Source organism: Mytilus californianus, unplaced genomic scaffold, assembly GCF_021869535.1.
Source record: "Mytilus californianus isolate M0D057914Y unplaced genomic scaffold, xbMytCali1.0.p SCAF_13, whole genome shotgun sequence".
NCBI lineage: Eukaryota > Metazoa > Mollusca > Bivalvia > Mytilida > Mytilidae > Mytilus > Mytilus californianus.
The window spans coordinates 10071382-10086089 of NW_026262615.1; the positions used below are offsets into that span (position 1 = coordinate 10071382).

Sequence of the window (14708 nt, forward strand, 5' to 3'; positions counted from 1 at the left end):
TTTATGATTATAATCAATAATAGTGTCACAATTATCGGTTATTCACTCGAGACAATCAGCAACATTAATTAGTTTTAAAAGACTTGTTAATTACCTGGTCTAAACTAAAAAATGCAATAAAACGTATATATATATATATTTATTCAGTCCACATTTCATTGGTATTTTTACGGGTAGTTTGCATAGTTAGATTTTGAATGACAGGAAAAGTACCCGTATGTTTTAAATAAAGAATGTATCTGATATTCTTGGGAAAAAAAATATTTTTCAATGTATATTTTCTTCTGAAAACTATCAAATCAATATTCAATAAACAATAGGCCAAAGACCTGGCTTAATTTATAGCTATAGGTAAACATCCCACTAGTATGACAGTTGCTTGGAGTTCCGTTATATTGACAAAATTGGGTTGGCCACACAAACAGGCATAATTCAATGAGACAAACTAACCACGAAGAATAGGATTCTGTCGCTAGACTTTAAGCAAACAACAAACAGTCAACCCAAAAAAAGGAACTTAGTAACAATCTAAGAAGATGGAGTGGACAGGGGGTTCTTGATTTCCACTCCCTCCGCCTACACCAACTTCCCTTCCACCTTACTCCTAGCCGAAAATCGTTTAACCCCCCCTCCCCCCCCCCAGAATAACCTTATTTTTCACTCCTTCTATTCCCTCAGGTCCTCATCGGCCCATCATAGTGTTGACTTACACCTGTCAGAAATTCCGGAAATGTTTTTTATCTCCACAACCGAAATGGTATGGTTACACCGTAGCTTCCGGTGATCTTTCTTTTTCCGGTTTGAAACTCCATCATGGGTATGGCGAAAATTATTAAAGCCTAAATCCTTCTACATCTCAACCATCGGGAATAAACAGACACATATATTCATTTGAAAATAAAGTCATGTTTGTCTGCAATTTCGTTTACACGATTTTGAATGACATGACGTTTGTTTAAACCTAAAATTAATAGAAGACACTTCTATCGGTTGACCCTACAGACACGTTTGGATTGGTTTCATTTTAAAATGTTCAGCAGTCAATGCAATCTTCAGAGTTCATTGCTAGCCCTGGCTTTTTCAACAGAAAAGTTGAAAATTAAATCTATGCGAAATTTAGTTCCAATTTTGGATAAAACTATGAATTTTAACTCCGGTAGCAAGTGAAAAGGAATTCCCATGATTATGAATAGGTTCTGTAAATTGTTATTTTAGGTGCAACAATTTATCGCTGTTTGCTATTGTTAATTGCAAATTTCTGCTTTATGGTTAAAGTTGATATTTTTATAAGGTAATTTCTTAGTGCAACTGAATATCAAATTATTTGTGTAACAAAAGTTTATGATGAATTATATTATGACGACATTATGAGATAATACTTTTATACATCATGTATGATTAGGAAATAATGTATATCTTAACGATCTATACATATCTATTTTGAAATTGAAATCTTCACGGCATTGTCATTGACGTCCAAATAATTATGATGTCTTGAAAGGCTATTTTAATTTTTTGCTGTGACGTCTTCCTGCGACATATTTCTCAACTTGAGATTCAATTTTGCCATGATCCCAAATTTTTCGGATAATATAAGTCGAACATTCTGGATATTTGGGTTCATCATATTTTACACGAGTTAGGTGCAAAATTGATTTTATATTCTTGATAAGTGAATGATCTTAGGAAATCAGGGAAGCCATTCTAAAAAAAGCAGTAGGTTATCGATACCTCTGTCATTTGAAATTGTTACAACTAGGTTCCTTTTTTCTTGTACATGTTCCCATCGTGGATGAATGTGAACGAAAAAAATCCTAAACTCACAATTTTTATTACTATAATAAGATTGTGTTGTGTATTGATATTTCTAATACTTTAATATCTTTGTATAAACTAGGTATCTCTCGTGATAAATGGCACAAGAGGAGGAAGACTGGAGGTCGTATGACCCAGATGAGAAAGAAGAGGAAGTTTGAATTGGGACGCCCTCCAGCAAACACTAAAGTATGTTGTGGTAACATAAACTCACCATGAACTAAGGTTGGGGAGGATCCACATAAATGGGTAATATCCTCATTTATTGGTATTACACCCCAAAACTGGTATATCAATTTTCAATGATGAAAAAATAGAATTTGGATTTACAGATATTTTCTGTCATGGCGCAAACATTGGAGTAATGAACAACAGTTTGCCTTGAGACACCATGACTGAAATATCAGGATAAAAGTTTACATCCTTCTGAATGTAGGATTATTGGAGCCCGTTATCTCTGTATTCAGTTCTCATTTGAACTATGGTGTTAAAGGGGAAAATGTTGCCATGTAAATGAATATTTGCACCATGACGGCTATCATTTGATTTTTTATCACACTACCTGTAAATTGATACCTGATTTTGGGAATAATACCCATAATGTTGATAGCACCAAATTCTGAGGATCTTCTCCAACCTGATGAACTAAAAAAAATTAGATAAAATGTTTATTTAACATGTTTAAACAAGTCTTCATAAGAAATAAAGCTGTATAGGTGCCGTTAGTTCAAAGCATAAAAAACTTAAAATCTGTTTCTGCTAAAAAAGTATGATAGAGCCATTATTCAGTCTGCTGTCTGCACCAAAATCTTTTCCAACTATTTTCGAAGACCAACATTCCAACAATTTTCATACGTGTCTTTACTGACTTAACAAATATTTGCAAATACTTGCCAGTCCGAATAAAATTTTACAAGTCTGTGGCATCAATGATGTCAATTATAATCCCAAGTTTTTATTTTTGCTTGTTTTCTTCATTTTTATACGCCCATTTACGGGACGTATTATGGTATACCGTTGACCGTCTGTCCGTCCGTCGTCAACATTAACTCAAAAACGCTTTAACCAATATGCATGAAACTTTTTTGAATTGTTTATATCTATTGACGTGAGCTCCCTTTCGTTTTTTATAAATTTCAGATTTACCGTTTCCGAGTTTTGGGGTTTTATTCATTAAAAAAGGGAGGATTTTCCAGTTTTCCGACAATAACTCAAGAATGCTTTCACCAACTTGCAACAAATTTTGGTGAATTGTTTATATCTATTGATATGAGCTCCCTTTGGATTTTTATGCATTTTAGAATTTACGTTTCCGAGTTACAGGGTTTTATTCATAAAAAAAGGGGGATTTTCTAGTTTTCTGACAATAACTAAAAAATGCTTTCAGCAGTTCTCATGAAACTTTGGTGAATTGTTTATATCTATTGATGTAAACTCCCTTTAGAATTTTATAAATTTTAGATTTTACATTTCTGAGTTATAGGGTTTTTATTCATTAAAAAAGGGGGGATTTTCCAGTTTTTCGACAATAACTCAAAAATGCTTTCATCAGTTCTCATGAAACTTTGGTGAATTATTTATAGCTATTGATGTAATCTCCCTATTGATTTTCATAAATTTCAAGTATGAAATTGAGATGAAATTGAACTTTATTTGTTTATAGTCTGACAACAGATTAACTAAGTATTGCGCAACAGCACATTGTATTGCACAACAGCAAGAAATATTAATTGAATATAAATTCAATTTATATAACCAATTTCAAGTTCTTTGACTACATTTATTCAGAAACCTTTAATATGTCAAATATTTAATTACAATCCAAATTCAGACCTGTATCAAGCTTGAATATTGTGTCCATTTTTGCCCCAACTGTTCAGGGTTGGACCTCTGCGGGCGTATCCAGCTGCGCTTAGCGAAGCAATTTATTTTCCCATGGGGCAGGGCTCGATATTACCGTTTGTCCTATTGTCCGGGACAAGTGGACACAGACGTCAGGCAAGTAGATTTACCATACTACTTATCCGATGGGACAAGTGAAAAAGCGATGTCAGATGTAAAATATATCAAATTCAAGACTTAAAAATTCCCCAAAAATTGGATGATTTTTTTATTGATCATACGAAATGAAATAAATATTCATTGATTGTACATGCTGGCAGCGGCTAACCAGGGGAATATAATAAGTAAGGGGGAAAAAAATCAATGTTAATATGCTGGGAAGATTTCATTCGAACCTCTCAGGGAGAAACTTTCATACACTGTATCTAAAACGATAAATCCAGAGAGATCCTGGTCACCGGAATCGCGATCTCTAACAGGTTTTAATCAGTTGAAATTCACAAGGTGGCCAGGTGTATTTAAAAATAAATGTTTGTAACGCATTTAGGTATATACCAGTGATTCCGAAGGTCGGTTGGACATAGGCAAATGTCCGGTAATTTTGAGTCTGGTCCGATTATTTTCTGTTTCATCTCGGACCAAGTGTTTAGTCATTAATTTAGGGATTTCCCATATTTTCCTGCCAAAAAGTTCCCAACAAATGTAAACATACAAATATTGCATGTGACCATGATTTGTTTGCATGATTACTGCTTTTATTAATTTAATTTGGATATAGATATTCATTTTAAGGTACAGTCAAGCATTGGCAATTTATGGAATAATTTGAATCCATTTTTTAATTTTCAACTTTGAGAAACTTGGTCATACGATGTTTCATCGGTCCGAGTAATCTAAGGCCGAGTTGACGTTTATTGCGACTGGTTTTTGGTAGAAATGATACCCGCCAAGTTAAATGAATAGGTCGTGGAACCAATGTAGACATTAATCGACGAAGTTGTCAGATTTGACCGGTGTTAGTACTGTACTTTGCTGAAATTACAAGAGTTTTGATGTTCAATGACAAATAAATTTACTAGCCCCTAGGGCTACCGCGCCACAGACTTTCACTAGCCCGACACAAATGTTACTAGTCTAGGGCTACCGGGCTAGCGTTAGTGTCGAACCATAGATTATAGCATAAGTTAACAAATTGCTCCCAGCATTAGGTACGATCAAAGCTCAAGTGTTATTGGTGCATATCATCAATATGTAAGATTTTCAATTTTGAATTGGGACAAGTGAGTTATGAGTTCGGACAAGTTGATTTTCTTCGAACATGTTCAAAGGGACAAGTTAGAAAAAATGATAATGTAGAGGCCTGTGCGGTAATATAATGTTTGTTTTTCAGCTTGGACCACAGAGAATACATACAGTAAGAACAATGGGTGGAAATAAGAAGTACAGAGCTCTACGTCTGGATCAAGGCAACTTCTCATGGGGATCTGAAGGTAAGAAATAATCCAAATAGATCCTCAGCGTTCTCCATGACCTTTTATCAGGATGGCATCAAATTTAAAATGTCAGAGAAAGAGCTTCGTCGAATGTATTTTTACTTTATGGCCAGTCCAGAAATAAATGTATGGGGAGGGGTGTCGAAAGGCACTTTTTATTTAACCCGGCCATTTGTAAAAATTTATTGATTAATTCATATAAACCCCCCCTCCCCCCATTTAATTAATTCTAGAAAGCTCTTACAAGTTTAACCACTGTTGGATTGCTGTCTCACTAACTTCTGTTATTTTTATCTTCAGTTTAAATGTCACAATGATGTCAACTATAATCCCAGCTCGCTTCGAGTCAACAGACTTTGATGATTATTATTTCTGAGTGACATGAGAGATCCATTCTTTCCACAGTCGCAGCAAAAATAAGTGGTGTATGTTACTGAAACAGCATACCATCAACACATGAAAAAATTCAGAAATCAAGAGAATTTCATGCACCAGTATCATAGACTTATTTCTACAGGAATATTAGCTATTTCAAATGTTTTCTTCAAATTTAGAGTGGTGTAATCCGCCATTTTTTATGCCCCCGCCGTAGCGGAGGGGGCATTATGTTTTACCCTTGTCCGTACGTCCCAAAGTTGGTTTCCATTCTCTAACTTTAGTTTGCCTCAACCAAATGTCATGAAACTTATACACAATGCTTATTACCACAAAATACAGATCAAGTTTGAATTTAGGTGGTGTCACTTTAACAGTTCTAGAGTTGTGCCCATTTACAAATGCAAAAATTGCTGAATTTTTTCGTTTCTGTTCTCTAACTTAAGTTTGCCTCAATTAAATGTTATGAAACTTATACACAATACTTATTACCACAAAACTCAGATCAAGTACAAATTTGGGTAGTGTCACTTTTACCGTTCTTCAGTTATGTCCCTTTATAACTTTATATGAAATGCAAGCGGGGGCATCATCTATTCCCCATTTATTGTCGAGCCTTCGACTTTTGTCGAAAAAGCGAGACATAGCGATCCTACATTCCGTCGGCGTCGGCGTCGTCGTCGGCGGCGTCAACAAATATTCACTCTGTGGTTAAAGTTTTTGAAATTTTAATAACTTTCTTAAACTATCCTGGATTTCTACCAAACTTGGACAGAAGCTTGTTTATGATCATAAGATAATATTCAAAAGTAAATTTTGTAAAAAAAAAATTCCATTTTTTCCGTATTTTACTTATAAATGGACTTAGTTATTCTGCCAGGAAACATTACATTCACTATGTGGTTAAAGTTTTTGAAATTTTAATAACTTTCTTAAACTATCCTGGATTTCTACCAAACTTGGAAAGAAGCTTGTTTATGATCATAAGATAGTATCCAGAAGTAAATTTTGTAAAAAAAAATTCCATTTTTTCCGTATTTTACTTATAAATGGACTTAGTTTTTCTGCCAGTTAACATTACATTCACTCTGTGGTTAAAGATTTTAAAATTTTAACAACTTTCTTAAACTATCCTGGATTTGTTCCAAACTTGGACAGAAGCTTGTTTATGATTAAAAGCTAGTATCCAGAAGTAAATTTTGTAAAAAAAAAAATCCATTTTTTCCGTATTTTACTTATAAATGGACTTAGTTTTTCTGCCAGTTAACATTACATTCACTCTGTGGTTAAAGTTTTTAAAATTTGAACAACTTTCTTAAACTATCCTGGATTTGTACCAAACTTAGACAGAAGCTTGTTTATGATTAAAAGCTAGTATCTAGAAGGAAATCTTGTTCCATTTTTTCCGTATTTTACTTATAAATGGACTTAGTTTTTCTTCCAGTTAACATTACATACAGTCTGCAGTTTAAGTTTTTAAAACATTTATTAGATTCATAAACTATCCTGGATTTTTACCAAACTTGGACAGAAGCTACTTACAATCAAAAGATAGTATAGAGAGGAATATTTTTATTAATTTTTTTCCTCATTTTTGCTGAGCCTGTGATTAACAGCAAAAAGTAGGCGAGACACTGGGTTCCACGGAACCCTTACGAATTTTTATTTGTATACTCGCACGAACAATAACTCGACCTATTGAAAATTTAAACACATTTGCCCTGATCCCAGCTACTTGCAAATAAAAGGTCACCTCTCTTGAGAGTTCACTTTTGATACTTCCCATGAGTGATTCTTCATACAGTTGGACTGTATAGTTTTATATGTTTTACCACTGTTGGGTGCTGTCTCAATAACTTTTCCTTTTATTTCTATCTTAAGTTTATAATTAAATGTCACAATGATGTCAATTATAATCCCAGCTCGCTTCGAGTCAACAGACTTTGATGATTATTATTTCTGAGTGACGAGTAATTCACCTTTTCCAGAGAGTCGCAGCTAAAAATATGTGGTATACGTCAATGAAACAGCAATACATATTAATACCAATTTCAATATTTTGTGAGTTTGTTTTTCTTGTCTCTTGATTACAATTGCAATTTTCAAATGGTGCAAAATGTACAAAGAAAAGTTGAATCATGTTTGGAAATAAGGAAAGACCTTAGGTGAATATATTTTTACCATAAATGTTTCACCACTGTTCATGCTGTTGGGTTGCTCTCAATGACTTCTCCTTTTATGTATATTAAAGTTTAAATGTCACAATGATGTCAATTATAATCCCAGCTCGCTTCGAGTCAATAGACTATGATGATTATTATTTCTGAGTGACGAGAGTGATTCCCTCTTTCCAGAAAGTCAACGCACAAATATGTGTGGTGGACATAAATGAAACCACATACCACCACAGCATAAATAATCCAGAAATCAAGAGAATATTATGCACCAGTAACTTTCATGTTAAAATTGATAATTTTCTGGATAGATGTTTGTATAAACAAGTATATATACTGCAAAAGTTGATATTTTCACCGGTTTTTGTTTTTCATGATGCCGATCATGTTTGGAAACAAGGATGGCCATTCACTGAATAAATAATTTTATATGTTTCACCTCTGTTGGGTTGCTGTGTCAATAACTTCCCCTATTATTTTTTTCCACCGCGAATGTGTTGCAGGAGACATAGAAATACCGGGCGTTTGTCCGTCCGGTCTTGTAAGCGCTCTCACATGTACAGTTCTTACAAGATTTTAATGAAACTTATACAAAAAGTTTATTTCAGCAATGTCTTGAATGAGTTCGAAAATCAGTGCAGATCTATTTTTAAAAGAGTTATGTCCCTTGGATATATTGATCATATGGGAAATTGCATTGTTGGTGCTCTCGTGTACAATTCTTGCCAGATTTTTATGAAACTTATATCATAGGGTAACGTTTATATCAGCAATGTCTGACACTTTCGAAAATCAGTGCTAATCAAATATTTTTAAAGAGTTATGTCCCTTGAAAAAAATGGAAATTGCATTGCATTTGCTCTGAAGCTTTTATTTCTTTTAGATATTTATAAATTGTTTTAAAGAACCAAAGTTTTATTTAGTTATTGCCCTTGTACCTTGGATAGATACAATATGTGGAATGCGGGGGACATTGGAACTCTGTTCTTTAATTATCTTAAGTTTAAATGTCACAATGATGTCAATTATAATCCCAGCTCGCTTCGAGTCAACAGACTATGATGATTATTATTTCTGAGTGACAAGTAATTCACCTTTTGCAGAGAGTCACAGCTAAAACGTGGTATACATGTACATCATGATCAATTAAACAGCAACACATTTTCATACCAATTGCAATTTTCAAATGGTACAAAGAAAAGTTGAATCATGTTTGGAAATAAGGAAAGACCTTAGCTGAATATATTTTTTACCATAAAAAAATTAAATGTTTCACCACTGTTGGGTTGCTCTCAATAACTTCTGCTTTTATTTAGACCTTAAATTTCAATGTCACAATGATGTCAATTATAATCCCAGCTCGCTTCGAGTCAATAGACAATGATGATTATTATTTCTGAGTGACAGGAGTGATTCACTCTCAAGAAAGTCAACGCCAAAATATGTGTGGAGTAAGTAAATGCATATTACCACCACATAAATAATCCAGAAATCAAGAAAATGTCATGCACCAGTGACGTCAGTTTTTAAACGCCCGTTTACGGGACGTATTAATTATGGTATACTGTTGACTGTCCGTTCTTCGTCAACATGTCGGACATTAATTCAAAAACGCTTTAACCAATATGCATGAAACTTTGGTGAATTGTTTATATCTATTGACGTGATCTCCCTTTCGTTTTTTATAAATTGCAGCTTTACCATTTCTGAGTTTTTGGGTTTTAATCATTAAAAAAGGGGGGATTTTCCTGTTTTCTGGCAATAACTCAAAAAAATTTTTACCAATATGCATGAAACTTTGGTGAATTGTTTATATCTATTGACCTGAGCTCCCTTTCGTTTTTTATAAATTGCAGATTTACCATTTCCGAGTTTTGGGGTTTTATTCATTAAAAAAACGGGATTTTCCTGTTTTCGGACAATAACTCGAACAAAATTTCACCAATTTGCATGAAACCTCTGTTAATTGTTCATATCTATTGACGTGAGATCCCTTTCATTTTTTATAAATTTCGGATTTACCATTTCCAAGTTATGGGGTTTTATTCATTAAAAAAGGGGGGATTTTCCAGTTTTCAGACAATAACTCAAAAACAATTTCACCAATTTGCAAGAAACTTTGGTGAAATGTTTATTTCTATCGCCATGAGCTCACTTTTGATTTTTATAAATTTCAGACTATACGTTTCCGATTGATGGGGTTTTATTCATTACAAAAAGGGGGATTTTCCAGTTTTCGGACAATAACTCAAAAATGCTTTCAGCATTTTTTATGCAACTTTGGTAAATTGTTAATATCTGTTTTTGTAAGCTCCCTTTTGATTTTTATGAATTTTCGATTTTACGTTTCCGAGTTATAAGATTTTATTTGTTTAGTCTGACAACAGATTTACTAAGTATTGCGCAACAGCACAATGTATTGCACAACAGCAAGAAATCTTTCATATAACCAATTTCAAGTTCTTTGACTACATTTATTCAGAAACCTATAATATATCAAATATTTTATTACAATCCAAATTCAGACCTGTATCAAGCTTGAATATTGTGTCCATTTTTGCCCCAACTGTTCAGGGTTGGACCTCTGCGGGCGTATCCAGCTGCGCTCAGCGAAGCAGTTTATTACATTGTTCAAATGTGCAACAGATATCTTGAATATGATAAGATTCATTTGTGAAGCTGTCAAGACATTTCTGTATTAAGTCTTATGGAATTTTATTTTTTCCTAATGTGGCAGTTGTCATAGTAATTACTTTCTATAACAGATTTAAACATCATACACCATCTTTCAACTGATTGTTCAAACTTTGACACGATGCTGTTGATAATTTAGTCCGTTCCATATATTCATGTGAACAATATTTTTTGTTACACTGCACTTACTTTATACCAACAATTTTTAAGTTGCCATGAGTTAAAATATTTTATTGGGTGATCAATTTAAAGAGATGACTTCCAACTGCAAAATGGTAAAGCAGTTTATCAAATTGGTACTTTGAAAGAATATACACACTAAGACAAAAGAATACACTAACTTCCTGATAGCTAAATATTGTTTTACTTGACTGTATACATGTACACATTCTGTAAATATATATCAAGTGTAACCTTCAAAATCAGACTCAGTAGAATCTTGACTTGAACTTTTTGAACCAATGATGATTAAACAATCACCATCTTTCGACTGAGATGTGATGTAATCAATATTTCTGATGGTTCAGAGTGTAATATATAAACAATATTAGGTCAATGTCAGAAAAATATAAACTTTTTTTCAGCACAAAACCAGGGAAGGGCGAGGTTGTACTGAGCCCTTTCTCGGTTTTGTGCCGAATACAAAAAACTTTAAATTTTTCTGACATTGACCTAATATTGTTTTTGTACTGCAACTTTAATTAATACATTGATAGCTAATTAAATTGTAAAACAAATTTCAAACTGATTTTCATCCCTAAATGAACCCCTGATTGTGTAAAAAGTGATCCTGATGAAATTGACATTGTACAAAATATAGCTTTGTTACTATATTTAGGAAATAAACACAACTAGTTGCAGTATGAAAACATATTCACCTGCAATGTATGATGAATATGTTCTAATTTAATCAATCAAATGTATAAAAAAAAGTCTTAATTTATATTGTTTGAGAGTAAGATTTTTGAATTTTCAATATTGTAAATTTAGAAAATATTGTGTGCATTTATTAATGCAATTTTTGAAGAATGTACAATAATGCAATATTAATGATTGCAATTTCAGAAAAATCTGCGTACAGATATATGTATCAGATATCCGAATGCGAGTTCTTATAATTGCAATAATCACCCCAAGTCGCATTTATAAAAACCTCACAATAATTTCTGAATTTACAGTATGTAAACAATAAATTAAACTATACATGAGTTCGACTCCCGGCCAGGGAAGAACAAAAAATTTGCTTCCGCAAATTTGCAGATCTAACATTGTTGGGCTATTATTTAGAAGAATTATATATATATATATATATATATAAGGTAACTTTCTTTTGAAATATGAATAATGCTTTCCAAAAAGACTTTTACATTCATGCATTTTCCTTGACATTTCTGATGTCACCATGTTTATGTTAATACGTCACAGTGAAAGTCAATTGTTCAGTGACATCATTTATACCTGTTGACCTGAGGTCAAAGAAATCATTCTTAAAAAAAACACCAAAAATTGGGTCTTAAGGAAAATGAATCTTTAGCATAAGAGAGACTTGAGATTATTTGTGTTTTACATAAAACCAGGAATATAATGTCAATATTATCATTTCAGCTATTGCAAGAAAGACACGTATTATTGATGTTTTATACAATGCCAGTAACAATGAGTTGGTGAGAACCAAAACTCTGGTCAAGAGTGCTGTCGTCTCTATCGATGCCACACCATTCAGGCAGTGGTATGAAGCACACTATGCTAAACCTCTTGGTAGAAAGAAGAATGTTAAACTGGTTGGTATATTGTACAAATGGTATTTACTTATTCCTAAATTATTGTCAACTGCAGTACTTCAACAAGGGGATATTTATACTAGTCGATCAATTTCAATCCATGCCTAACATACTGAGGCAGTTTACACCAAAATTTTTTCCAACTACTAGTCCAAAGACGTATTCAGACATTTTTTATGCCCCCGCCGTAGCGATGGGGGCATTAAGTTTGACCCTTGTCCGTCTGTACGTACGTCCATCCTTCCGTACATCCCAAAATTGGTTTCCGTTCTCTAAGTTTGCCTCAACCAAATGTTATGAAACTTATACACAATGGTTTTCGCACTCCAACTTTAGTTTAAGAGAATGGATCTCTATGAAATTTTACCATAAGGTTCAATACCACAAAAGGAAGGTTGGGATTGATTTTGGGGGTTATGGAACCAACAGTTAAGGAATAAGGGGCCAAAAATAAGCATTTTTGTAACTTCGACATAACTTGTGTGTTAATTTATGGATCTCTCTGACATTGTACCACAAGGTTCCATATCACAAAGGGAATGCTGGGATTGATTTTGGGGGTAATTGCCTCAAAACTTTATGAATTAGGGGCCAAAAAAGGGGCAAAAAACAAGCATTTTTCTAGTTTCATGACAATAACTTGAGTGTAAGTGTATGGATCTTTCTGAAATTGTACTACAAGGTTCCATATCACTAAGGGAAAGCTGGAATTGAGTTTGGGGGTAATTGCCCAAAACGTTTAGGAATAAGGGGCCAAAAAGGGCCTAAAACAAGCATTTTTATAGTTTCCAGACAATAACTTTTGTTTAAGTGTTTGGATCTCTCTGAAATTGTACTGCAAAGTACCATACCATAAAGGGAAGGCTCGGATTGATTTTGGGGGTAATTGCTTCAAAATTTTAGGAATTGGGGGGCCAAAAAGGGGGAAAAAAAACAAGCATTTTTCTAATTTCAGGACCATTACTTGTGTGTAAGTGTATGGATCTTTATAAATTGTACTACAAGGTTTCATATCACAAAGGGAAAGCCGAGTTTGAGTTTGGGGGTAATTGCCCTAAATGTTTAGGAATAAGGGGCCTAAAAACAAGCATTTTTGTCGAGCCTTCGACTTTAGTCGAAAAAGCGAGACATAGCGATCCTATATTCCGTCGGCGGCGGCGTCCACAAATATTCACTCTGTGGTTAAAGTTTTTGAAATTTTAATAACTTTCTTATACTATCCTGGATTTATACCAAACTTTGACAGAAGCTTCTTACAATCAAAAGATAGTATCTAAAGGAATATTTTTATTGATTTTTTTCCTCATTTTTGTTGAGCCTGCAATTAACAGCAAAAGTAGGTGAGACACTGGGTTCCGTGGAACCCTTTCGAATTTTTCTAGTTTCCAGTTCAAGTGTATGGATCTCTCTGAAATTGTACTACAAGGTACCATACCTCAAAGGGAAGGCTGGGATTGAGTTTGGGGGTGATGAATCATAAGGGGGTTCAAAAAATTGGGGGAGGGGGGGGTTTCCTTTTGTTTTCTTTAAAATTTTCCATTTTAAATTGGTTATTTCTGATTTATATATAAAAGCAAATATTAATGATATGGTTTGAATAGGTAAATTAAAAAATTTTAAGTTCTTAGACCACATTCATTCTGTGTCAGAAACCTATGCTGTGGCAAATATTTAATCACAATCCAAATTCAGTGCTGTATCAAGCTTGAATGTTGTGTCCATACTTGCCCCAACTGTTCAGGGTTCGACCTCTGCGGTCATATCAAGCTGCGCCCAGCGGAGCATTTTATTCAACTTGGAGTTATCTTCCTTTGTCCATGATTATAGTTGAATCAACTACAATCAATGCTTTATACAATGCAATGTTAAATTTTGACTTCCACTGATAAAACACACATCAGGTTGAATTTGGGTAGTGTCAATTAACCTATTATTGAGTTGTACACCTTTATAAATCGAAAGATTGCAAAATTTTTAGTTTCCATTCTGTAACTTAAGTTTGCCCCAACCAAACATTATGAAACCTATACACAATATTCATTACCAAAAAACTAAGATCAAATACGAATTTTTTGTTTCTGTTTTCTAACTTTAGTTTGCCTCAACCAAATGTTATGAAACTTATACACAATGCTTATTACTACATAATACAGATTAAGTACGAACTTTGGTGGCAACACTTTTACCATTCTTGAGTTATGTCCCTTTATAAACATAAAAATTGCTGAATTTTTCGTTTCCGTTCTCTAACTTTAGTTTGTCTCAATCAAATGTTATAAAACTTATACACAACCGTTCTAGAGTTGTGCGTGTTTACAAATAGAAAAATTGCTGAATTTTTAGTTTCTGTTCTCTACTTAAGTTAGCCTCAACCAAATGTTATGAGACTTACACACAATGCTTATTACCACAAAACTCAGATCAAGTTCAAATTTGGGTAGCTTCACTTTTACCATTCTTCAGTTATGTCCCTTCATAACTATATGATATGCAACAGGGCATCATCTGTGTCCACATGCGAACACTATCCACAT

General features: G+C 33.6%; 1 protein-coding gene and 1 long non-coding RNA gene across 2 annotated transcripts in view; one reads left to right on the top strand and one right to left on the bottom strand.

Moving 5' to 3' along the window:
- Positions 1-740: 740 nt before the first annotated feature.
- The window catches only part of LOC127723150 (40S ribosomal protein S8-like), a 38232-nt gene continuing 24264 nt past the window's right edge, over positions 741-14708 (top strand). Inside the window, exons 1-4 of the mRNA XM_052229651.1 lie at positions 741-817; positions 1898-2004; positions 5048-5147; positions 11999-12174. Of these exons, the coding sequence (XP_052085611.1) occupies positions 814-817; positions 1898-2004; positions 5048-5147; positions 11999-12174 (387 nt within the window). The 5' untranslated portion in view covers positions 741-813. The remainder of the gene's footprint in view (positions 818-1897; positions 2005-5047; positions 5148-11998; positions 12175-14708) is intronic.
- LOC127723158 (uncharacterized) overlaps positions 12092-14708 on the bottom strand; it is a 30371-nt gene continuing 27754 nt past the window's right edge. Inside the window, exon 2 of the long non-coding RNA XR_007991919.1 lies at positions 12092-13251. This is a non-coding gene — a long non-coding RNA (uncharacterized LOC127723158). The remainder of the gene's footprint in view (positions 13252-14708) is intronic.